Source organism: Heloderma suspectum, chromosome 1, assembly GCF_057233095.1.
Source record: "Heloderma suspectum isolate Gila_16-S chromosome 1, 16-S_ref, whole genome shotgun sequence".
NCBI classification, from domain to species: Eukaryota; Metazoa; Chordata; class Lepidosauria; order Squamata; family Helodermatidae; genus Heloderma; species Heloderma suspectum.
This window is the reverse complement of record NC_139458.1, coordinates 128,484,852-128,511,401: the sequence shown is the minus strand read 5'-3', so window position 1 is coordinate 128,511,401 and position 26,550 is coordinate 128,484,852. Positions and strand designations below refer to the sequence as shown.

Genomic DNA, 26,550 nt, shown 5'->3' with positions numbered 1-26,550 from the left:
GTTCAGTATCGCGAATCCTATTGCATTCTTCAACCTGTTGTATGGCAGCCACAGACTGGAATGGCTCATCCTACTTTGTCTTTGAGCCTTGGCTATCATCCAAGGCTGGGGACATGGCAATTAGAGCTTCCTGCACTAACAGACAGTAATATATTATTGCCAGTAGACATAATATGTCCTAAGAAGGGATATTTTGACAAAAAATGGGAACCCCTTCAGCAAAACGCAGGGGGAGATGGGGAGCAGGTCATCACTTCACCATGAGGGAGAAGTGAAGATTAAATCAGGAGATCCCATAGTTATTTGAAGGATCTTCCTGATCCTGTGAGATTAAAACTGCTGGACCATGTGAGCCTGAGGATTAGTCCTGATCTCAGATATGACAGGGAGGGGGGAACATGGCCTCACTCTAAGCCACTAGTCCTGCAAATTTCAAAATGGGTGTGCCTTTTTTCATGTGAGCTTCCGTCGTCTGGTTATCGACCAGGTTATCTTTTAAGCACAACTTGTATCCTGGTTTTATAAACTACCTGGATGACTGCTGCTGATTTCAGACATCTGAACCAACTGGTTCTTCTCCTGACCGCATCTTCAAAGTAGTGTTCCTTGGAAACTCTGGAGTTGGCAAGAGCTCCTTCATCCATCGTTTCTGCTACAATAGATTCCTGGCTGGCATCAGCTCAACCATTGGTAACTAAAAGACTTCCAAAGTGTCGAAATGAGGGGGAGGTAAGGGGAGGAAAGAAGAGCCTTATGGAATTTGTCCAGTCTGTTCAAACCAGGAATATTTGTGAGTCCTTTTCACAAATAGCCCTTTTTCAGTGCTAGTGTAAACGTTGCTGATTTTTCCCTTGGATGTTCCATGCTACGCTTTCTCGTAACAATGATGGTTTTAAGATTTAAGAAGGATAGGGAGGGAGACATGGCAGTTGCATTCTGACTTGGTGCCTTAGAGCAGAACATTTAAGGATATAAATATGAAATCCCTACTCATTGATGGCCATTGGAAAGATTATGCTTTTCATTTTAAATGGCATAACGTACCCGAAGTCATGAGAGCTTTCTCAGCAGACAAAAAAGTAGCCCCCAACTCAACTGGATTTTTGTTCTACACTGTATAGACCAGGGGCGTTGAACCTCTTTCAACCCAAGGGCCAAATTCAATTTCAGAGAAGTTCTCAGGAGCCACCTTCCAGTGGTGGGCAGGGCTGGAGATAAAATATGGCAGGGCCAAAGTCAAAGATGCTGTGCAACAATATCAGTATAATTCTCTTCCTGCCAGTAACTAAGCCTTAGGAAGGGCATCTCAACCTTTTAGAAGTGAGGGCTGGGGCATGCACAGAAGCCAGGAAACCACTAAAGGATTGGAATTCAGAGGAAAGGGGGCAGAGCCAGGGCAAGAGGGCATGGTCATCTGGGGAACTCCAGAGGCCAGATTGGAATTTATTTATTTATTTATTGCATTTATACCCCGCCTTTTTTCCTCTTGCAAGGAACCCAAGGCGGCTTACATTATCCTCCTCCTCTCCATTTTATCCTCACAACAACAACCCTGTGAGGTGGGTTGGGCTGAGAGTCTGTGACTGGCCCAAAGTCACCCAGTGAGCTTTCATGGCTGAGTGACTTTGGGCCAGAATCCCAGGTGGGCCAGATTTAGTTCTGCATCTCTGATACAGATGTTTGTTTGTTTATTTCCATGCCACCCAATGGCTGAAGCTCTCTGGGCAGTTCACAAAAATTAAAACCACAAAATGCAGCATAAAACCATACAAAATATGAAAGCTTAAAACCACAAAATAACATCATATTAACCCCTTTGCAAGCCTGTTCTTATATTTTACCAGGCCTGCCTTACTGCTATGAATGTTGTTATGCACCACTTTTGATTTGTGATTGTGGTTTACAATTCTAATTGCACATTGTCTTCACAACAATGCTGTGAGGTAGACAGATCACTGTTATCCATATTTTATTGATGAAAATTGAGCTAAGCAGAGATTTGCCCATTGACCAAGACTGCAAAGGTGTCAAACCTGGACACTCACATCAGATCAGCTCTCTGTGCCTGGACCATACACGCCCTGGACTCAATGAGTGCCTCTTGTTATCCCTGCAGGCATTGATTACCAAGTGAAAAGTTTGATGGTTGACAACACACAGGTGGTTTTACAGCTGTGGGATACAGCTGGACAGGAAAGGTAAAAGATTTTGTGCTATTGGGTTCAAAGTGTCCTAAAAACACGTAATGATGTTGAAGATTAAAAACAGACCTGAATCATCTTCCAGAAAAGCCAGATGTTCTTTGAAACCTGATAGGGCTAACCAGCTAGTATATCACCTCAGATGCGCAGTGCTTTTCCATGCAAACTTTTATTGGCATCTGTGGCCATTTCACACATCACATTTTAGGACGAAGAGCAAAACGATATGTTACATAGAAATATGAATCACAAACGCTGGCTTTTATTTTTATTTTTAGTCTGACTTGTTTTAAGAAAAAACGTTTTAGATGAGGGGGCAGTTTGGAGCAGAAAACTGGTATAGGAGGGAGTCCTAAAAGCAGTTAGAGGGCAGTACTTCTTCACACAGTGCACAGCTAAACTATGGAATTTGCTACCACAAGATGTAGTGAAGTCAACCAACTTGGATGGCTTTACAAGGGGATTGGACAAATGCATGGAGGAGAAGGCTATCAATGGCTGCTAGTCATGATGGCTATGTGCTACCTCCAAATATCAGAGGCAGTGTGCTTCTCAATACCACTTGTTGGGGAATATGAGTGGGAGGATGCTGTTGTGCTCAGGTCATGCTTGTGGGCCTCCCATGGGCAGCTGGTTGGCCACTGTGGGAACAGAACGCTGGACTAGATGGACCCTTGGTCTGATCCAGCACTGCTCACCTTATGTTTGTATGAAAGCTTTGGACCAGAAAAGTGGTAGGCAGAGGGAAGGGTCAAGCACCCCTTCCCCTCCCTATATCACCTCTACTCCATATCGCCTCCTTCCAGAGCTGCCTTCTTTTTTGAAAAGGCCCTTGTGGTTTCATGATAAACATTTGTTTGTAATATTTAGGAAAGGCACCTATGCTTCTTTCTCACAGGCATATTAGCTTTCTATCTGCAGCGACCTGTGATCTGGGGGTGAATTAAATGTTTAACCTTCCACATATTTTTCTGAACTGGCACAGTTCCAGCAGAATATTTAAATCAGTTGGAAGATAGAGGCACAGCCCCACATAAAACACAATGGGAGAACATCTATCAATATCCAGTCAGAATTTGGCTGCTAGAATTTGTTCTCTCCCCTCCTCCCTCTCTCCCTCCCTCCCTCCCTCTTTCTCTCATGTGTGTGTGTGTAGGGGGGGTGGGGGAGCTTAGTGGTGAGTCATCCGATGTTGCTCTGACCCAGGCGGATATGAATAATTAGCCCAGGGAGAAAAACAACATTGATGTATGAGAGTTGATACTAAATGTCAAAGGCCAGACCATATTATTCAGAGAGCCCTTGCTTGTAAAGCATATTTCCTCCATCGCCTTTTTTCTAAACAGAATCATCTCTCTGTAACATGAACAAGGTCCTTCCTCTTAGGTGCAGCTCTTTCATCTTCCCAGGTTTAATGATGCTTTATAGTGCTTCCACAAGTGAGAGGTGTGCTAAAATGGGGTGTTTGACACTTCCAAGCCACTTGGGACTGTGGTACTTTGCTGCTGGTAGAAACAGAGCTGCAGGATCAGTGCAGGTGGCACAACAACCAACCGTGCACAAAACCCACTGTTTTAGCACCAAACCTCTATGCCATGGTGCAGAATCTTGCGCCTGGGGGCCACATAGAACCTTCTGGTGGGGGGGTCTCAGCCTGGTTCCCTAGGTGGCCATGCCCCCTTCCCCTGGCCCCACCCCCATTTCCCTCAACCACCAATTGGCGGTTTCCCAGCTTTGGTGCGCTAAAAGGTTGAGATGCCTCTCCTAAGGCTTCACTGCTGGCAGGAAAAGCTTTGAGCTAAAAGATGCTGGCATTTTTGGCTCCTTTGCCTTTGGCCCCAGCCACCACTGAAGTGTGGCCCCAGAGAGATTCTCCAGCATGGAATTCAGCCCTCAGGCTGAAAGAGGTTCTGCACCTCTGCTCTATGCTAGTGGGTACATCGGAAGCTACCTTTATACCAAGCCAGACTGCTTTGCCCTCTAGCCCGCTATCGTCTCGTTGGACTCACAGTGGCTCTCCAGGGACTTGGGTAGAGATCTGCTGCCTGGTCCTTTTTTAACTGGAGATGCCAGAAAGTGAACCTGGGACTTGGCACCTGCAAAGCATGTCTTCTGCTGTTGAGCTATGCCCCCTGCTCTACCTTTTTCCTCTGTGATGCTTCCTGTTTTGGCACTGGCATTACTTGGGAAGCTGTTCCCTGCATCTGGTCTAATTGCTTATTCAGTTGGTCTGATCCACTCTCATATCAGGCTGGTCCTAAGGAGCTGTTACCTTGACCTTCCAAGGGGTCCTTCCGAAACCTGCCCCTTATACCACCTTGTGAGTAGAGACAAACATCAGTCGGAGAAATCTGCAGTGGAAGCAAATGATTGCCTGTAGATTCTGCAGTGGACCAGCTTTTCGTAAGACACATCGATTCCATGGACTTGTGGATCAGTTTTCTTACTTTTCAGAATTTTATGCAAATTTGGTCATAGAAAAATACGTAAAAATAAACAAACCACCAGCCAAAAATGTAAAACCCCCCAGGCTAAAGCATGAAAATGCAACCATTTTGAGAGGATTTGTGCATTGGGGGGGATTTGTGCATTTTTGCAAGCATTTGCGCAAATTTGGGAAATTGATGGAATTGGGTTTTTCCCAATGAGCAGATGACGGAACAAAAGGCACCTGGCAATCCATGAAATGTAGACAGAATGGATCTTATAAAATCCATACGTCCCTCCTCACTAGTATGAAGGTCATTCAGTGGGAGTCAAAGTTCAGAGGGTGTGTGTGGGGTGTCGTTAATATATGAATGAATGTTCTTTGATTTGGTTTGGCATTAGATTCCGGAGTATCACCAAGCAGTACTTCCGAAGAGTGGATGGCATTCTGGTCATGTATGACATCACAGCAGAGAGCTCCTTCACAGCAGTCCGAAACTGGATAACTTGTGTCCAGGTTAGAATACTATGAATAGATGCAGATATCCTGGCCTTTGGAAAAGCTGTTGCATCCTCTTTTTTGTACTGTGGTTCTTCCAAGGGTGTCTGCTTGTGTGGGGGTGAGTCCCATCTACTTTGGCCAAACTTACTGCTTCTTCAGAACACGAAAATTAGCCAGAGAATAAAATCCCTAAAAGCACACATCAGATTGATCTTCCCAAGTCATCATTTAACCTAATTCTGGAATCTTGGCCAGCCATCATCTGAACTCAAAGTAGTGAAACATCTGCTATGTACCCTAACATTTAAGTTTGGGGAAGAGCGGACTTCCCCAACCTGGTGCCCTCCAGATGTTGTGGACTACAACTCCTAGCTTTCCTGACTATTGCCCATCCTGTCTGGGGCCGAGTTAAAAATTATCCTCTCCCTGCTTACTCATGAGAACATGCTTCTTTGAATGACCTCTTACGGCTTCTTTTGTTCTGCAGGATGGGACTGAAGATGGTGCAGCAATCTTTCTGCTTGGAAACAAAATGGATATAGCAGACAAAGAGGAACCAATAGTGCCCAGGACTGAGGGAGAAAGGCTGGCAAAGGTACGATTCTCTGTATCTCTTGTTCATCCTCACACCGATCCCCTGCCCAGCCAGTATGAAGTTTGTAGCATCTTCTATGCTGGCCAAAATATTTGGAAATAGTAAGGGAGTTCGAAGTATTTCAGATTATGGTCTTGCATTCAGTGAACTGAATTGAAATTGGTGGTACAGGATCTGTCTCTGGACCAAACTAGATGTAATGTTTGTCATGTAGCTTGTCTGTGTGTAGCTGGCCTCAGGGCTCTGAGCTGGATTGGGGCCATGGTGTGTGTGTGGGGGGGGCTTTCCCCCTTTCCCCTGCCCATGGTCCCAATCAGAACCCCCTCCCACATGCCTGTTATTTGCAATGGGAGAAAGGAAACTTTCTTCCCATTGAGAATAGTAGGAGCAGGGGGACAATTCTGATTGGGACTGTGATGGGTTAAAACAAAGGGTTAAAGCCTCACTTCCCACACCACATGTTCCTAATTGGCTCCCACCTGCACGCTAGCTATTTATGGACTAGAAAAGCAGCAGAGCGAGGGCAAATGGTGTGACAAATGCCACATCTAGTTTGACTCTTCCTCCAAACGGTCAACCCTGACGCTGCTCACTGGATGTCAATCCCACTGCAGTTGAGGGGACTTCAGAGTGTATGGGCTTAGGGCTGGAAGCTGGTGACATGGAGGAAGTAAGCAGCACATCAGTTGGCCACTTGTAGGAATGCTTCCTACCAACGGTGGCCCAAGTCATTTTGCTGCCTGAGGCGAAGGACAAGATGGCGCCCCCTCCCATGCCTTGTACAAAAGCCTACTGGACTGGCAGTGGAATCTTACTTCAACACTGACAATGGGACAGCATCTTCCACTGCACCTGAAGGCAGCAGGCTCACTTAGGGGCACAGGACAGGCTACACGTCACACAGGTCTCTTTCTATACCTTGCTGCCATCTTCCAACATCTGCTGCTTGAGGTGACTGCTTCACTCTGCCTAATGGTAGGGCCGGCCCTGCTTCCTACAGACAGATCAGAACAGCATGGGAAATCAGTCCATGGAAGCCACATTGGGCTGCTCAGGACAGTGTTTGAATTTGTTCCATGTCCCAAGCATTCATATGTATCCCCCCGCCCCCCGGTAAACTTGTTTGGATTGGGGGATCTCTCTCTTACGCTGGTTGCAGAGCTAATCTTGGAACGTTGAACCTTTTGTGAATGGACCCACTGAAAATAACTCAATATGAGCACTGAATCATATCAATTAGATGTTGGTTGTAGGTGCTTCTCCCACCGGCACAAACCACTATTTGGCATGCCAAAATCCAGGGGACATCAACATGACAAAAGTGGTCACAATGCTGAGAAATTGCATGTTGGTCTTCTGACCAATGGTTTTGTCTTTCATGCCCCCCCTTCTAATACATACTCAAACCTTCTCTCTGACTTGGCCCTCCACCTGACACCAGACTAGAGTGTTTCATTAATGTGAGTGCACAGTAATCGGAAAGCAAATCCTGGTTTGCCACCGTGTGTGTACACGCAAGGGGGAGAAGCAGCACACCCTGGCTTTCCAGCAAGTGTCTGGAATTTTTCTAGGTACATACTTAAAGCACCTTGAAGAAAGACCTAAAAGTGTAATGTGTGAAGCAGATCTAATGGTAAAGAGATCTGTCATCTTCCCTTCGTGGGATTATATCATTGGCACCTCACTGGGAATGACATTGCAAGTAAGCGTCTTCAGCATTTGCGAAGCTCAACCTTGATCCTTTTTTGTATTATTAAGTATTGCAGGAAATGGTAGCAGTGTGATTCTGGTGGCAGTCTAACGACAATTGTTGACCGATAATTGCCTTTCCTCTTTTTGCAGGAATATAAGGCTGTCTTTTATGAGTGCAGTGCAAGGACTGGCCATAATATTCTGGAACCCATGCTGCATCTGGCAAGGTCTGTGCAAATACCTCCCACAAAATTGCTAGACTTGCTCTGGGTAAGGGCTATACCAGCTGTCCCCAACCTGGTGCCCTCCAGATACCACATGCTGTTTGGGGATGATAGGAGGTGTAGTCCAACACATCTGGAGGGAACCAGGTCGGGGAAGACTAGACCATTTATTTATTTATTTATTTAGTGATACTTATATACCATTAAATATCATAAAATTGCTAAGTGGTTATCATATAAATATTAAAATCGCATTTAAAATGTAACATTTAAAAGCACAACATTAAAACAATTCCAGTTGCAATAAAAGCAACAGAAGGAGCAGTAAGATGGAGCGGCATGATTAATTTAATTACAGGCCAGGGAAAGCCTGGGTGAACCAGTGGGTTTTCAGGAGGCATTTGAGAGATGCCACATTTCCTGCCTCCTGAACTGCACAGGGGAGGGTTTTCCAGAGGGTGGCTGCCACTGCAGCGAAGGCCCGCTGTTGGGGTATTGCATGGCGACATTCCATTAGTTTTTGAATAACTAGCAAGGCCTCCTCTGACAATCTTGCTGGTCGCCTGGGTGTATATAAGGGAAGGTGGAGGGCTCTTGAGATCAGACTAGACCGTCTTTTCATTTTAATAATGTATGTTACTTCCTCTGAAATTAATACATCGGAGATTATTGTCAGAGTTTGCCGTCCATTTTTCTTTTTTAAACGTAGTCCTCCCCTTCCCTTCTGACCTGCTGTGTTTCCCCTGCAGTGGGCGTTGAACTCTTCGGTTAGAAGTGCCAAGATAGTGATAAATCAGACTCAAAGGTTTACTTACAAGGAGTACTTTACTGGGTAACTTACAGCACACAGGCGTACCCAATGGTTGGATCAGACAGCTGCTCTGAACCCCGAGCTACTGCGTACAATGGGTCTTATACTCTCCAGGTTAGCAATAAGCAGCGTTTCAGCAGCACGCGCCCCTAGCGTTCATTCTCAGCATAGGCTAGAAGTGTTTGATTCTCGGGCACAGCCACCTGTAAACAGACTTTGCTTCCCAGGCACATCAGAGATAAAGACTCTCCTCATTAGCAAGGAATGCACCAAGAAGGCTGTTATCGGCCTTTTGACTCATCTGCACATGCTCAGAGGCTTACTAGCATGGGAATTGCACCAATAATGAACTTGAGCAAGCATTATGGATCTCTTAGGTCCCTCTAACACTACAAATGACTTGGCTACGCTCCTGGGGCCAATACACCTGCTAATGTGTTTGTTTGTTCCAGAGTGCTGGCAGCCCATGAGGACAAACAGAGAGAGCGGGCACTGCGCCTGGAGGAGTACAGCAAGAGAAAAGGATGCTGCTTGTAACACACCATCGCTCAGGAATATAGAAAATAAACCAGAGCCTCAGAAACATACAGAGTGGGCTGTCTCCAAGCAAGATAGGCATAACCATTATTGGCAGGGTTGGAACTGGAAGAAGATCCACTTTTTTTCTTCTTAAAAAAACCCCCACCAGTGACATCACATCATTCATAATACCTGCAAATCACTCATACATTTTCTGCGTTGCTTCAGGTGATGGTCTGAGTAATATACCAGGGACGCAGCACTATCAGTTCCTCCATAAACCCATATAAATTTGTTTTACAGGATCAAAAGAAAGCACTCTGTGACACCAGGAAATATACACATATAAGGATTTGTGTGAATTCATTGAGTAATAAAGAGATAAGTACTTGAACAAAGTAGAACCGTTTATTTATATGAACATATGAAGCTGCCTTAGATTACAGGGCCAGTGAGCCCAATCCTGCCTACTCTGATTGCAAGAACCCTCCGAGGTACTATTAGGTGCAGCCAGGCCTGCTACCCCTTCAGAGCTCGCTCAAAGCCTGTTGCTGCTTGACGTTTAAGCATGGTTTTTTAAAAGCGTATTTATCATAATGTGTAGTTTGGACCTGAGGCTTCGACAGCTCAGCCATCCTAACACAGTATTTATATTAACCATGACTTGCTCAGCCTTGTGTAATACAGTGAGGATTTAGTCTGCAAAAGTTAAACTCTTTGGTCACCGTTTTTAGACAAGGATCTGTTCCACATGCATCGCCAGTGTCAAGGGAAGGCATGGTTGGGCACCTGCCAGGAGCCCACACCCCAGCAAGGGACCCACTGACATGACTCCCCTGGACTTGCTGCTGCTGCTGCTGCTCCTCCTCCATTGTAATCTGCCTCTCGCTCCGGCACAGACAACTGTGGTGGCGAGAAGGGGAGCAGGGGATGCCACGGCCTACTTGCTCACTGGCTCTTTGCCTCTCAAGCGAGCAAATGGTAGCAATGATGAGAAAGAAGAGAAGGAACAGTGGCACCCAGTGACAATAGTGGTCAGAAGGTGGACCCACTGAGGGAGGGGCCCCTTTGAGGGTATCTTGCCCAAGGGCCCTCAAAAACTTGGAGCTGGCACTGTCCACATTCACATGGAAAGTGCAAGTTAAGGATTCATTACCACAAAGTGCACAAAACAGTAGGAAACAAGGCTGCCCTCATAAAAGTAGGCTCCCCAATATCACTGAGGAATAATAAACAGCAGTGAAGGGATGGAAATGTATATATCACAAATGTGTGTGGTGTGGGTTGGGAGTATCATTTAGCTTTATTTACTGCCCAGGATAGTCTACCTGAAAAGGCTTGGCCTAAGGCAAGGCTGTAGGCCAGAGGTGGGCAACGTGCTGCAGCCCTCCTCAGCCTAATTTCGCACAGGCCTCAGACAAATTCCCAAAGCCCTCTGCAAGCAACCAGTTCAGACTTCTGGCAAGAGCTGCCTAGGCAGCCTGCTGCATGGGAAGGAAACAGAAGAGAGAGACAAGGGGGCAGCAGAAGGAGAAAAGTGTTGACCCACCTGCTTTATTACTCTCCCTGGCTACTGCCAGCATGTGGCTTTCGATAGATTACCCATGAGGTAATGTGGGCCTCAACAGGAGAAAAAGTTGCCTGCCCCTGCTATAGGACAGTAAAATGGGCCCCTGGATTTAGCAAAACTAGCACTTACAGGTGCTGGAGGAAAATTCTGAGAGTGCCTTGGACTGCAAGAAGATCAAACCAGTCCATACGCCAGGAAATAAAGCCAGACTGCTCACTTGAGGGAATGATCTTAAAGGCAAAACTGAAGTACTTTGACCACATAATGAGAAGACAGGATACCCTGGAGAAGATGCTGATGCTAGGGAAAGTGGAAGGCAAAAGGAAGAGGGGCCAACCAAGGGCAAAATGGATGGATGATATTCTGGAGGTGACACACTTGACCTTGGGGGAGCTGGGGGTGGCAACGGCTGACAGGAACTCTGGCGTGGGCTGGCCCATGAAGTCACGAAGAGTCGGAAGCGACTGACCGAATAAACAACAACAAGCACTTACAGAAATACAGGCCTCTTTTTCAGAGACAAAATGTTTTAGTTTATGCTGCATCTTGATGAATATATTAAAATGTCCAGTTAATCATGAGGTTCAAAGATAACTGTGTGTAATCTGGGGAGTTCTTGCATGGGCCATTTGCTTTAACGCTGTTCTCCAGAGGTGAGGGAAGGTCATTTCTCTAAGCAGAAATGCTCATGAGACCATAGCTCTTCCTGACAAGCTTCATAGAGAAAAACTCTTAACCTTAATTGAGTGAAAACTCTCTGCCAGAATATAAATACAATAAGTAGAACCATAATATTCATTTCTCACACTTCCATAAGAACGTCATTCAGAAAACTCACGTTCTTCTGCATGCATGTGCCTTACTTCTGCTTGTCTGCATCTCCATACGTCTGTATCTTTGGAGCTAGAAACCTAAGAGGCCTGGGAGCATCTAACCATCAGGTGTAGGCAACCTGGTGCCCTCCAGATGTTTTGGATTACAACTCCCATCAGCCTTAGCCAGCATGACCAATGGTCAGGGATTATGAGAGTTGTAATCCCAGACTATTTGAACTATTTATATATAGTTCCCATTCACTTCAATGGAGTCAACACAGGAGAACTTCCCCACTGTCTGAGGTGTATTAAGTCACAGAGTATGACAAAAGGCTGAATTAATATTTTCTTATGGAGGAGAACAATTTCTCACCAAATCTATGAGAGTAAAGCTATGATCTAACAGGATTAAATGCAAGGAATAATCCATAATCTCACACAGATTGTGGAATGCCCATTCTCAGTGGTTTTCAAGGACAGGCTGGGCAGAAATCTGATGACGAGGATTTAGGGCTCTCCTACCTTTAGGGCAGGGGCTAGACTAGGGCCCCATCTACATGGCACCACTTTCACCCTCCACCCCATCACAACTGCGCAGCATTGCAACTTCGAATTAGCTTCTGCTGGGATACACTCGCGATTTACTGCGCACTTCCCCAACAGACTCTGTTGTGCCCTGTTTTTGCCATTATACTTTAATGCACAGCTATGCAGCCCTGTGAGCATGGGGGTGTGACACTGCAGTAGCTGTTTTGTATTTTGGGGGTTCTGCTGTGTCTATCCGTCCCTCATTAGGTAAAAAGTGGGTGTTCTGCGCTTCTTCATTTCCACACCATCTGTTTGTCAGTTCCCCAGCCTGAGACTCTTTCAATGGTTTGTGTGAGCGGTACGTGCCTACCCATCACTTTGAAATAGAGGCTGGAGCAAAGTTGGTCCTCCCCTAAGACCCCGCTGGCCCTTGGGCACTGAGTCCAAAAGCAACCGTTGCAGAGATACGAAGCAGCAAAAATGTGCAAAAGTGTGATTAAATAAATGAAAACGCCTCTGTGCCTCTGTAACTGCACAGCTGCAAAGGGATGGGGGGAGTGAAGGGGCATCACAGAGTGATGCAAGCACTACGCATGCCTACAACACGCCCACCGCAAAATGCAAAGTTGGTTTGGGGAAGCAACAGATCGCTTGCAACTGCGGGGAAACCCGCAGCAAACCAAAAACATTGCAGCAAAATGCCTCCTCGGAGATCTGCATTTTCAGGGAGAAAACCACGGATGGCTGTAAAGTGGTGACTGCATCATCTGTCCCAAGGGACCTTGACTTGCAGCCACCCCGGAGTAAAAGGCTCATGTAGATGGGGCCTAGATGGACCATGCAGTCCCAGTTCTAACTCTTATTGGTTACATGAAAGGGGCCCTGCAGGGCAATGTGAGGTCAGGGAGTGAGAGTGAAGGTTGCAACAGGGTTATGGATGCCCCTTTGCCTTCTCTCTGAACCTCTGGGTTGTGTCACAGCATGGTGCTAAGTTTGTAGCTGCACCATGAGGCCTGGCATTTCAGCCCATCCTCATACCAAGCCCACAACCATTCTCAGTCTCTTATGGGATACATTTGTGTAGTGATAATATAAAACTGAGTGAAATGGGCCGGAGCGGGAGCATATTTCTCTCTAGTATTGTTATTAAAATATTTATATCCTGCCTCTTAATCATACTAATTCATGAGGCAGCTAATGATATAAATTCACCATTTAAGGGTCAAAACTCGCAGGCCTTTATGTGCCTCCCTGTTAGAGTTTCCCTAGGGCCTGCCCAAGACGTTTTTGTGCCTGAGGCAAAGGCATCCCCTTCCTGTCCCATATACGGAAGCCTGCGGGACTGCCAGGCGAACCTTACTTCAGCACTGGCAATGGCATAGCAGCCTGAGGCACCAGGCTAGTTTGGGGAGGGCAGAGCAAGCTGTGTGGCATACACACCTCTGTCTCCCAACAGAGGAGAACAGTGGGAGGGCACCTCTGCCCTCCAGCATCTGCCGCCTGAGGCAATCGCCTCACTCTGCTTAACAGCAGGGCCGGACTCCTGTTTTCCAAGAACGCTGAACAAACGTACATAGGAGCTTCTGGTTTCCTTCCTTTCCGCCTCACTTGCTGTTAATGCAAGTAGCCACTGGGTGATGCTGTGAGATCAGATGTCAGTAAAGGCAGCTCATCTTTGACCGGTAAATCAGGGAGGGCCTTAAAGTCGTCCCTCTTTAACGGAAATTCACTGACATTCCTAGTTCTTTTTATACAATAAAATTGCATTTGGGGCAATATTTGACTTTAATCCAATAGGATATGTTTGCCCTGTTCCTCCACTCCAGCCCCAGTGTCCTCTGTTTCACATGGTAACCTCTATGAGACATGCACAACTCAAGTGTTTTCCAACAGATACTTCATTTGCAGTTAGCTTAATATGTACTAAACAGATGCTTGTCCTGCCCCTCTTCTAATTAAGTCAAGGCAGTGCAGAAATAATAGTCCTTTTGGCTCTATGCTGCCTCTAGTATCAGGGGCAGTATGCCTATGAATACCAGTTGCTGGGGAACATGGGTGAGAGCGTGCTGTTTTGCTCAGGTCCTCAGGTCCTGCTTGTGGGCTTCCCGCGGGCAGCTGGTTGGCCACTGTGTGAAATGGGTCTTACGTACATCCTGCCCACCTAAGCTCGTGACAGCAATAGCTCTCCCTCCCTCCCTCCCTCTCTCTCTCTCTCTCTCTCTCTCTCTCATTCTCTCTGCCTGTGTGAGTGGGTGAGAGTGAGTGTGCCTAGCACTCTGTTTCTGGGTCTAAATTATGATAGTTAGAACTTGCCTGTCCCCTTGTTGGGGAAAGTCAGGTCCTTTCTGCCCTGGAGTATCCAAGGCCACTGTCAGTCCAAGACATTATGTTGCCTGAAGCAAAGGACAAGATGGCATCTCCCATTCCATGCACCAAAGTTGGCTAGACTGGCAGTTGAATCTTACCTCGGCACTGCAATGGGACAGTGTCCTCCCCTGCAACTGAGGACAGCAGGCTCGCTTAGGGGGTGCAGGGCAGGCCATGGGGATACCCCCTCTACCATGAAGCTCACTGGGTGACCTTGGGGCCAGTCACTATCTCTCAGCCTAGCCTACTTCATAGGGTTGCTGTGATGATAAAACCATGTATTCTGCTTTGAGATCTTTGGAGGAAAAGCAGGTTGTACATTAGAAAGGGTTGCTTGGTGCCTTCCTTGTTGATCTTTTGCAGCCAGGGGAAAAAACCCTTCTTACTCTTTCAAGCATTTAAACTTGCTATATGTTTTCATTGCCCAGTTATATTTTGAATTCTGTATCTTATGCTCTGAAGTTTTGTTTTGAGCTGTTTTACCTCTGCGATGGTTTCAGGTGCTTTTTTTTGTATTTGCTGACTTGTTGCTGTTTCAATAGTTTTGAAATAATAACAATAATTGTGTTTTTGCTGCTGCATTTTAATGTGATTGGATTTTTTTTAGTTATTGGTTTTATTGATTTTGCTGTTTTTGTTTTATTATGTACATCTCCCTAAGAGCCTGGCCTAGAGGGAGACTCATATGTTTATAGAACACTTATTTTATTTATTAAGCAAACAAATAATACAATACTCTGGGAATTTAGAAGAGGGAGCCAGCCATACCATCTGCACAGCCCTCGCTGGTCTGTGTCAGTTGTGGATTTGCACAGTCCTGTGCAGAATGGAATACTTCACACATCCAGCGTGCAAATACTGGGAAAGCTCTCTTTCAAAATTCTCCCTTTTCATGTACAGTCAAGCTTTTAGCTACTTTATGCTAAAGGACATTAAATGGAGCCTTAGGCAATAAAATTTCAGTCTTAATTTTAAGAGCAATTGATCTTTTTCTGATGGCCAACATAGCTGTCTTTGTTTCCTGTATGATTTTAAGAGCTTCTCTTCATATCAGCTGCTCCAAGCACTGTATCCATTTTGTAAATGCTTCATATATTAAGGGAGTGGAGCAAAGCCACTCCTTTGATTTGCCATGTAAGGCAAGTTTCCATTTTTTAAACTCAGCAGTGACTCAGATTTCTGTGCTTTCCAGCATTGTCTTTACTTTTCCTAGGAGGCTCTGGTGCAGATGAAAAGCTTTTTGAGTCAGCCATGTTGTACAAGGGCAAGGCATGTTTTCCTCAGAAGGCTCTGCCAGGTATTTGGAAGTGCAGTACTAATGGAAATGGAATTTGTGAGTTTCAGTATAACCATTCCCTCCACTCCTCCCGCCTGCTTCCTGACTCTTCAGACCTTCCATAAAGGGAAGTGTGAGGCACAATTAGTATAGGGCAACTTTCCCCACCCTGTTGCCCTCCTTCTGTGCATGAGACTGTAGGAAGTCGTTCATGGAGTGAACATCTGCAATAAATGTTCATCTGGGTGGCATCATTAGATTTCAGCTGCTACATGAAGAGTACCAGAAAAGGTTCTCCAGCCAGGACTGCACAGGAACTTAAGGCTGATTCATACATGTAGACACCTTATCTGACTGCTCACAACTGAATATGTGAACTGCCTTTATTTCAGCGTACTGGATTTGCAGTGATGTCCGGTGATATGAAAGCTCTGTCCGTGGTGTTTGATCTGTAATGGCTCAAACACATATGCAAGTCAACCCTTGGTCCTGCAGCCATTGGCTTATGAAAATGCATCTGTGGACTCTTCCCCTTTCCCCCAGTACTAACATGCTGTTGTTGTGGCCTAACTTGTGGTTTTAAGCAAAGCCTCCTCCTGGGCAGGTGGGATCAAACCTAGTTGAGGTAATTCTCCTCTGACAGCCTTCCCCAGCCTGTTGCAATCCAGATGTGTTAGACTGCAACTCCCATCATTCCCAATGGCCCTGCACTTTCCCCACTGGGGGGTGGGATGGAATTTTGGGGGGAGAAAATGAAAATTATCCAGTACTACTATTTTTAAGCACTATTTACAGATCTAAAGTCACTTTGTTACTTTAGGAACATAAAATGCATTATGTATAACTTGGTTTGCTCATAAAATTACCATTTAAATTAAAAAACATTTAAAAGTAAACTTGGTAAATTTGTAATTATCATCTGAATAAACTATACTTTTAAATTCAATATACCAAACTTGAGAATTTTATGAGGAAACCAAGTGATACATAATGTGTTTTATACCCCTACTTTATGTCTGATCAGAGGGAATTTCAGCAAGTAGTCCCTGAAAGAACTGATTCATCCTGGAACCCAAGGAAGCAGAGAGAGGTGGAAGCAGAGGAAAATTGGTGTAAAGCATCTGTTCTGGTTTGTGAGGAATTGGTTGGGGTAGAGTTTAGAGAAATCTGGGCTGAAGATACTGAGAGCTTATTTAGCTGGGGAAGACTCTCTTACCTAACAGAAATGGTAACCAAGCATATTTAATTTAAGAACCTTTAGGCAATCTTTATCTGTTATTTGAGGAGTGTCATTTTATTACCTTCTGTAAATGATTCCCTTTAATAAATTCCTTTTAAATTTTGTTCATTTTGAAAGGTTGCCTCTTGTGGTGGTGTCTATCCCATATCTACGCCATAGGAACCAGGCTATTGAGTTTCTTTTTGGTATAGGGGGGTTTATTTTGGTGGCAGCGGTTAAGGTTTTATAGCTGAGGCAGCATTTCCTAATGTTGAGGTCTTATTAGGAACTTTATTACAAGTGGTGGCAATAAGTTCCATAGACCCAAGCCTTAATGTGTTTTTTGTTTGTTTGTTTTTAGAAGAAACATAGGTGGGATAATCCACATATTGTTTCATCACATGTGGTGGTAGTGGCAGGAGAACCTACAGTGGTTTTCTCATATGTGGGTTTTATTCACTGACTACCAGAGAAAGGGTTAAATTCCGCCTCCAGATCTGATGAAATTCTGGATCAGTATCAGCCATCCTACCCTGCATCTGATGCTATATGCATTTTTTTAAAACAAACCTGCACATTAAATTCAAAGACACAATTGAATCACATCTAGTTTAGCCCTCAGTCTCTGTTTACATAGGAATGCACTGGAAATAAATTCCCTCTAGACAGTATTAAATAGGAAAACGATGACTCACTTCCCATTCTAAAAAGAGATGCTTCTAGTGGAGGAAATGGTTTCTCCATGACTATTACAGCCCCGCATGCCTTGTGCCGGACAGCATTGTTATAGGACACATTGCACTGAAGTGGGAGAGTCAGTGAGACTGCACATAAGACTCACTGGACTTTAGTTATGTATTAACTTCTCTGTTCCTGGAAGCCAAAGGATTAAGAGCTGAAGTGGAGCAGATATTGGTATGTGTGTGTATTTCAGGGCACTCAAAACTGCAGTTTATACTTATAAGACAAATTATCCCCCACAGTTAGCTGCATTGTTTTTGGTGAGAGGGCATGCTCCCATAGGCAATTGGCAGGGTTCATAGTTTAACTCCTACCCTGTTCTAAGCAGGAGAAAGATTGTACCCTTTTTGGGGTATACATCCCAGTTCCTGGTGGTTCATAGAATGCTTGCTCACGAGAAAGCTGCATGACTAATGGGGTTATTTGGTTCATTTGGACTTACCAAAGCACATAGAGTTGCCACTGTATTTTCTTGGTAGGGCTCTTGTACCTGTAAGAAGATGGACAATTAGCAGATATCCACCAGGTGAACAGTTTGGCACAACATGAATCTTGAACCAAAGCTATGTGTAGTGTGGCTGCATGATGGGAACATCACACATCTCCCACACTAACCTATATCACTGGTTCTGCAGTTACAAAGTTCTACATTATTCCTTTCTTCCCTCCTCCTTTGCCCAAATCTCGCCAGCCCCATCTCCCCCCCTTCCCCCCCTCTTTTTACTGCACTGTAACCAGCCACCCACCCTAGCTGGAAGACAACATACATGGGGGCAAAGTGCGGGTAAAGGAGCTACATTTCTCAAAATGGCTATAGATGGTCACAGTGGCACAATATAACAGTAGGTAAGGGGGGACTAGTTGAGCGGGCAAGGATTGGCACGAACGCCTCTTTACGGCAAGGTGTGATTCTGTCTTGCCTAAAGGAGGCGGTAGTAAGAACTTTGTTTTTAAAAATCCTCCCTGAACTCCACTGTGTTGGATAATTTCCGGCCGGTCTCCAATATTCCATTTGGGGGGGGGGGTGCTGCAGTGTGTGGTGGCTTCTCAGCTCAGGGATTTCTGGGTGAGGTGGATTATCTAGATCCATTTCAATCTGGCTTCAGGACTGGTTATGGAAGCAGTTATGGAACTGCTTTGGTTGCCTCGGAGGATGATCTACACCAGGAACTGGAGAGGGGAGTGTGACCCTATTAGTTCTGTTGAACTTTTCGGCGGCTTTCATTACCCTCCACCATGGTATCCTTCTGAGGCATCCATCTGAGATGGGGCAGGGAGGCATTGTTCAGCCTGTGGTGTCCCTCAGGGTTCCATCTTATCCCCCATGCTATTTAACATACATTAACACATGAAACTGCTGGGAGAGATTGTCCAGAGTTTGGGGGTTCGGTGCCACCAGTCTGCTGATGACACCCAACTCTCTCTGTCCTTTTCATCCAAATCCAGTGAAGCTGTTCTGGTTCTAAATCACCGCCTGATGTCAGCAATGGACTGGATGAGGGCAAACAAGTGGAAGCTTAATCCAGACAACATAGAGGTGCTCCTGGTCAGTCAAAAGACAGATCAGGGAACAAGGATTCAACCTGTGCTGGATAGAGTTACACTCCCCCTGAAGACTCAGGCTCATAGTTTGGGTGTACTCTTGAACTCAGCCCTGAACCTGGATGCCCAGGTCTTGGCAGTGGCCAGGAGTGCGTTTGCACAGCTGAGGCTAGTGCACCAATGGTGCCCATACATAAAAATGTCAAATTTTATTATTTTATTTTATTGCATTTATATCCTGCCTTTTTCCCTCTTGCAAGGAACCCATGGTTGCTTACTTTATCCTTCTCCTCTCCATTTTAGCCTCACAACAACAACCCCGTGAGGTAGGCTGGGCTGAGAGTCTGTGACTGGCCCAGAGTCATCCAGTGAGCTTCATGGCTGAGTAGGGACCAGAACTCAGATCTCCCAACTCCCAGTCCATCACTCTAGCCGCTATACACACTGGCTCTCTGATCTGGCCATGGTCACATATGCTTTAGTTACATCCCGTTTGGACTACTGTAATGCACTCTACATGGGTCTGCCTTTGAAAACTGTTCAGAAACTTCAGCTGCTCCAGAATGATGCAGCCAGACTGTTGATCAAGGCTGGTTACAGGGAGCTATGCATCTGTTTCTGGGCAGAATCCAAAGTGCTGGTTATGACTTATAAAGCCCTATATGGCTTGGGACCAGGCTACCTGAAATACCTTCTCCCACATGAGCCTGCTCAGTCCTTAAGATCTTCTGGAGAGGCCCTTCTTTCGAAACCATCAGAGGTGCATTTGGTGGTGACCCAAGAGAGGGCCTTTTTGGTGGCTGCTCCTAGGCTGTGGAATTCTGTCAACAAGGAAGGCAAGGTTCATTCCCCCTCTGCTGCCCTTCTGATGGCAGGCAAAGACCACTTTATTCAAGAAGGCTTTTGGCCAGTAAGTGGGTCAGTTCAGGTGGGTGCTATTTTTATTCTGTAATTGTTATGTTTTTATTGTAGTCCACTGTATTATTTTAATCAATTTTTATTGTCTCTGTAAGCCACTTTGAGTACAATTTTGGGGTAGAAAGGCAGGGTACAAATAATGTAATTTTTTTAAATCTTGCTTCCATTGAGTCATAAATGTTAAGAAGGTTTTTTTTCCAGACTGAACTGGCCTATATTCCTGAAATGTATACTGAAAAAAATCCATATGTCTTTCAGCATTTTCCATTTAATTGTCATGCTGTTAGACAATATTCCTGGAGGCACAGCCTGAATACAATTTTAGCTAGCTGTTTTACTGTATTATATTCTTCTTATATTTATGTGCATATTGATTAGCCTATTGTCAACTGGAACACTATAATTGGCTCTATCCTCTCTGTATGTGAATGTGTCATCACCCCAAATTAAAGATCTTTGGTTCTTAATGAGGGTTTGTCCTGACGAATGGAGGTGTACAAGATGTTAATTGCTATGTGACAGTTCTGTAATCATACAAATGAATATTCAGCAAATATACAAACTGAACAAACCATGTTAGTGAAGGCTACTTCTTGATGAGAAGATTTAAACTTAAGTCTTCAGCGTTATTAACAGTGCTATGTGGCAGGGAGATAAACAGGGGTTCAGAAGATTAGGTGAAGAAAGCACAACTTTGCAATAAATTTCAAGAACAAAGGTCAGCTTAGGAAGGAAATCCCAACCTTCTGACAGAAGGGAGATTTGGTAGGCTAGGATGTGTTACAGCTATAGGTGAACTGGTGAATGCTTGTTTAGTAAACATATTTGGTTTGGCCCTCAGATCAATTCCTGCATGCAATGGTGTTCATTCTTGTGTGTGTATATAGTAACCTTAGAAAGATGTATTGCTTCCTGAGTCCACGCACTTGTCCTTTTCACATAGGAGCTGAAGGCAAAATACTGTTCAGCCAAGAGAAGGAAAGGTAATTTTCTTGAAATAGCAGAGACGTGGTTGCACTGCATTTCAGATCTCCACATTTTACCTAATACGTGGATGCCCAATTTGCTGTGTCGAGGGTAGCCAGATGCAAAGGAGGACAGGGCTCCTGCTTCTGAGACTGGACGTAACATATAGCCATTAGGACTAGCAGCCATTGATAGCCTTCTCCTCCCTGTATTTGCCCACTTCCCTTTTAAAGCCATCCACGTTGATGGCCATCGCTACATCTTGCAGTAGCAAATTCCATAGTTTCCCTGTGAGTTCTGTGAAGTATTAAAAGACGGGCTATAAATATAATAATGAATGAACGGAATAATGAATTAAAAGGCGTACCGATCCCACCCAGCAAATCCTCTCCCAGAATCCCAACCCCCTTTCTTCCCTCTCAGCCCTGCCTTCAAGTATCCCCTTCCTCCCCGCGCTGGGGCAATGATCTCGGCCTCCCGCTAGGCGTCCCTGGGTTGTCGGAGAGAAAGAGATCAGAGCCGAGTCCCACAGCGGAAGGCGATCCCAGCCGCTGCAGCAGGAGTCCGAGGGCTGGGAGGAGTCGCGCGGCTGTTTGTATTCTCGCCGCTGCGCTGCTGCAGAAGGAATTCCCAGCCACCCCTCCGCCCCACCAGCAGCCACCGCGGGCACGACCGCCCGGATCGCGAGGGGAAGGTAGGGGGGCGCCCCAGGCTGGGTTTTCCTGGCTCTCGTGTGCGCGCTTGCGTCGGCTGCGTGCAAGGGAAGGTCACCGGTGGCGGCGGCCACGGAGCACGCGGGGGGAGGACGGGGAGCTCCTGCCTGGAGGAGCGGCGACAAAAGAGGCCCGCGCCGCCTCGCTCTGGAACTCAGCCGGGCCCTTTCCGGCTTGTTCCAGAGATCCCGACCTTGAATTTGGCGAGGCGAAGGAGGAGTGACATCTGGCGGTGTGAGGCCCACGAAGTTGGCTACCCCCCCCCCCCGTAGGGTGTATAGGGCAGCCTTCCGCAGCCTGGGGCCCTCCACATGTGTTGGACTACAACTCCCAGCATCCCCCAGCCATGAGGGCCCCAGGTTGGGGAAGGCTGCTATAGGCTGCGGGCAAGGAGTATTGCAGGCTTTCCCCGCTCTTTGCAGAGGAAAAATGCCTCTGCAATCCAAGATGTCTTTTGCTTCTATGTAAGGTGGGGAGAGGGTGGTTGAGGACCTCATGAGAAGGCCCCCTCAGTTTGGGTCAGGTTTTGGGAGGAGGCGGTGTGTGTGTGAAGGTGAGGTGGAGAAAGTGCAGGACGGTTAACTTTGTTTTGTTCGTGATGGGAGTGAGCCCAAACTACTTTTGATTGGAGAATCCACATGGGTAGTTCAAACTCCTGTCTCAACATGTGACGTTCCCCAGCATTTTCATTCGTGTGAAACTAGCATGGGGTAGTTGGTCCATTATTTATTTATTTTATTTATTTATTTCATTTCTATACCGCCCAATAGCCGAAGCTCTCTGGGCAGTTCACAAAAATTAAAACCAAACAACACACAATAAAACAATTTAAAATATATAGAACATTAAAACCACAATATAACAATACAACCATAATATACTTTGTCCATATACTTTGTGCTGCTTTATTTAATTTATCCTTAAAATATTACAGCCCATAAGTAGAAAAATATACATGAAATTGATGAACTTCTATGCATCAGGATGCTACACCATTATAACCAATCATCATCTGTCTAATCTGGATCTTTTCATCTTTTGGACGGTCTTCATAAGTGACAGAGTGTTCGAAGTATATGCAACAAAGGGTTTCGAGGCACCTTAAAGACTAACGAAGTATTATGACATAAGCATTGTGGGCTACAGTTTGCCTTTAAGGTGCCACAAGACTCTTTTTTGTTTTTCCTGCAACAGACCAGCACAGCTACCCTCTCTAAAAGTATATGGATGATGAAGGAAGATCTTTCCTTTTCCGGAGTGTTTCTCAGTGATGATTGTTCCAGAAAGCCAATAATATACCAAAGTTCTTCAGTTCCACATTGAATGTGTTTGAAATCTTTGCCAGAACTCCAAAGTGTTCACCTATAACTCTGCTTGAATGCTTTGAATAGTGAAGGTGGTTTTGCAGATGAGGAGGAAGCAGGAATGATGTGCATTTCTATTGTAATGTGTGAAGAGGGAACTTGTGCATCTTCCCCTTTGGTGAGACAGATGTGCAAATAGTTCTTTTGCATCTCATGTCAGGAAAGATGTTTGCATTTCTGCTTTGCATGTAGTAATGGAAGCATGCACACGAAGAACTGGTTCACTTGCACCAGTTATTTTTCTGGGGAATGTGTTCCTCTACATCTAAAGTGTGTGTGTGTGTGTGTGTGTGTGTGTGAATGGTATAGAAGGAAGGCCTTGGAGCTATAGAAGTACCTAATGCTGTTGTCCTTTGTTCGTGTGAATACAGCCTCAGTAACAGCATGGCACTATAATAAAAGGAGTCTTTCTTTCAGTATTGCATTACATCAGAGTGCCAAGCTGGTTAATAAAAAGAACATGACTAACAGACTGCACCTCTTAATTACCTAATATATTTTAAAGGGTTACACTGTGTCCATCTAGAGCCATGTGCTTCTTTCAGTTGTATAATTCATTGGTTGAGGAGGACCTGTGTTTTGGGTGTGGGTGTGCATGTGTGTGCCAAGGTAGAGAAAAGGAGAGGATGGTGGCCCAGCAAGAGGGTATGGTTTAAACAACTGTAGGGGGAAAATGGAAAAAGCAAGTGCAGGACTAAAAAGGCCAGTCAGACCTGTAGGCTGTTCTGGGCAACTGTAGCTAGGACTTTAGGAACAAACAAAGCCGAAAGGGTGCAGTGGAATTTGCTGGCATTGGCTATAAAGGGTTGGAGCCAAGCCTTAAAGGAGCAAAATCCATTTTAACAAACTATCGCAAGGGAATCATGTAGTTTGAAATAATCCTCGCATTTGCATTATGGTCAGAGTTTGGTGGGAAATAATTCAAGAATATGTTAGTTTCTGGGTTAGAGTATAAACACTTTTGTGAAAGAGGTCATTCAATGAAACCATTTATTTTTATAGGTTAGATAACTCCTGTTCTTGCTTTGCACGGCACAGTCTTCTGTGGGTTTGGAAACATTATGTGCAGCCTGATTCTCTGCAGAGTTAAGTGTTCAACCAGTTTAATCAGGATTAAATCTGAATAGGATTACAGTCTTCAAGCTTAACTTTACTTAATCTTACAGATTTTAATGGGACTTCCTCCCACCTAAGTGTGCAGGGGATTGCAATAGTCTAGCCCCAACTCCAGCCATTCCCCAGCATAAAATGTGGATTATAGCATTTTTCCTAGGCTGGAAATGTCTGCCTCAAGTGGCAACTTGGAGTGTGCTTTAATACACCATTCTCAGAAAAGGATTTGGCCCTTTGTGACAACAGCAGAAGGTGGCTGGGTGAGGAGGTTTCAGAACACTTATCAGGGGTGTGTGTGTGTGTGTGTGTGTGTGTGTATATATATATATATATGCAAATCAGCCCACATAAGTGAATAGCCCACATATATTTTTACTAGCTTTATACACCCACTTATATACCTATTTTAGTGACAGTTGATGGCCCAAAAGATAAATATAACACATTCTGTTCCATTTACAAAAACACCGATGTCTGATCACCTGCAGGTGATTTTGCATAGCCACAGACAACTGGAAATATACTGGCCTAATACACATTGTCCACAGGCTTCCTTTATTTATTTAAAATATTTATATACTGCCTTTCTGCCTGACAACATGCCCCAAGGTGGGTGACAATATGTGGGAATATATAACACATATTAAGATCCTTGAAGGGAGCAACCCTATGGCTGTCTAGAGGGCCATAGCATTTTTCAGTTTCTGGAAAGGAGGTTGGAGCCAGGGCTCCCAACGCAGTTCCCAGAAACCTCACCCGCCTCCCACTTGTAGCCGGCGCAGTTCTCTCCATGCCGGCTACGTCTCTGTGCTTGGAAATGGAGTGCGGAGACAGGAAAGGGGGCAATCCCTGGGGGGGGGGCACACACACCACAGATGCCAAATTACTCAGCTTCCTATGCGCTTTGCAGCCTCCTTCCCTCTTCTTCCCTGAAGGTGAGGCCAGACAGCTGAAATTGGCTATCTAGCCAAAAATGCAGGGTGGCTGGAGTATGTAGGTGTTAGATAAAAAGTCCTTGCTTTCGGTTTAGAAGAAAAGGATGCCAGGCAGGCAGCAGTGGATCCAACACTATTTTATTGAACGTTTTGCAAAACGGGTACAGAGCAGTCTGGACCCCGAGCTAAGCGTGCATTAGTCTTTTTATACCTCCGCCCCCTATACATTTTTGCTAGTGATAAGATATTTTAACCGACTAAGCTACTAGCTGACACAGCAGAAGCATGACCTGCAGATATACAATGAGATAATGTCGGCATATTTATTTTTGTGATTATGCTTTTGTGCCTGTCCTAACCATGTTTTACGACTTCCCTTTTTAACAAATGTACATTCCCACTGGACATGTGTCCGGTGGGCTCAATAATTATGACTAATAGCTCAAAGGTCTAGCAAAGAGCTGACAGCCAAAGAATAAGAGGACAATCTTTTTCTAACATAGGCAAGGATCGCCTCCATGCTATGGCTGCCCTGCACTGGATACTCAGCAGCCTCTGACAACTACCTCAGTAGGATTGTGCCCTAAAAGGCTGTGGTTCCGGAAGCAGTTGCTTTAGGCTGGCTCAGGTAGAAGAGGCTGATTGGCAACTTGGCAAACAGCAAGAGGGTAAGACTGGGAGTATTCCAAGGCACACTTGTCATATCGTAACTCATAATCTGCAGTGTTGCTGTCAGCGTTTCATTCAGTCACATGAAACTTGCTGAAAAATAATGGGGCAGCACTAGGTGGATGTAGGTAGGGAGCAGCATATCTGTGGTGTTTTAAAACCTGCATCCAGAACACATTGCCCTGGTTTGCACATAATGCTAACCCGTGGCTTGGGTTGTTGAATTCCGGGTTGCTGTGATGTGTGAAGGCAGCCATGTAAACAAACCATGATTTGTTAGCCATGAACAACCCAGAAAGAGAAGGCATGGTTTGTAGTTGGGTCATGAACTCTGGGTTGTTTAAACGATGGGTTGTTACATGCAAACCTAGAAATGTGGATTGTTTATGGGTTAGCATTATGGGAAAACCAGGTCACTCCATTATAATGAGAAAGGACTGCCTGCCTTTTTAGAGTTCTAGTTGCCTTTGCCTATGAATCTACAATCAGTAGATGGCTTTTGGTGAAAAAAAGCATGTGTTTAAAAGAAATGTAGCTGACAAAAATTACTTTCTTTTTTTCAGTTGGAAAGTTGCATAGTAAACCAAGCTTTCTAATGAGTAAATACATACCTCATACAAGCATTTCTAGCATGCCATTTGCCAAGTTGCATCATTGTGGTGCCAGGAATGCATATGGGTGGGGAGTAGTTATGGGAGTTGAAGATGACACAAAGGCCTTTGCCTTGGCAGCAGTGCTGACTTTTTTTTTTTAATTGCCCGCAAGTAAGTCCCATTCTACTCAGTCAGGCTTACTTCTGAGTAGACATGTATAGGATTGTGCTGCTAGATATGAAAATGTCCA

General features: G+C 45.1%; 2 protein-coding genes across 3 annotated transcripts in view; both read left to right on the top strand.

The window, feature by feature from the left end:
• CRACR2B (calcium release activated channel regulator 2B) overlaps positions 1-9,363 on the top strand; it is a 69,502-nt gene extending 60,139 nt beyond the window's left edge. The window contains exons 14-19 of the mRNA XM_084856665.1: positions 555-690; positions 2,117-2,198; positions 5,031-5,145; positions 5,618-5,725; positions 7,568-7,644; positions 8,905-9,363. Of these exons, the coding sequence (XP_084712791.1) occupies positions 555-690; positions 2,117-2,198; positions 5,031-5,145; positions 5,618-5,725; positions 7,568-7,644; positions 8,905-8,989 (603 nt within the window). The 3' untranslated portion in view covers positions 8,990-9,363. The remainder of the gene's footprint in view (positions 1-554; positions 691-2,116; positions 2,199-5,030; positions 5,146-5,617; positions 5,726-7,567; positions 7,645-8,904) is intronic.
• Positions 9,364-21,441: 12,078 nt separating this feature from the next.
• CD151 (CD151 molecule (Raph blood group)) overlaps positions 21,442-26,550 on the top strand; it is a 56,482-nt gene continuing 51,373 nt past the window's right edge. The window contains exons 1-2 of one of the 2 annotated variants that reach the window (XM_084856650.1): positions 21,442-21,607; positions 25,542-25,706. The gene's annotated coding sequence lies outside the window, so the exon portion shown is untranslated. The remainder of the gene's footprint in view (positions 21,608-25,541; positions 25,707-26,550) is intronic. The other variant, XM_084856639.1, reaches the window with a different exon arrangement.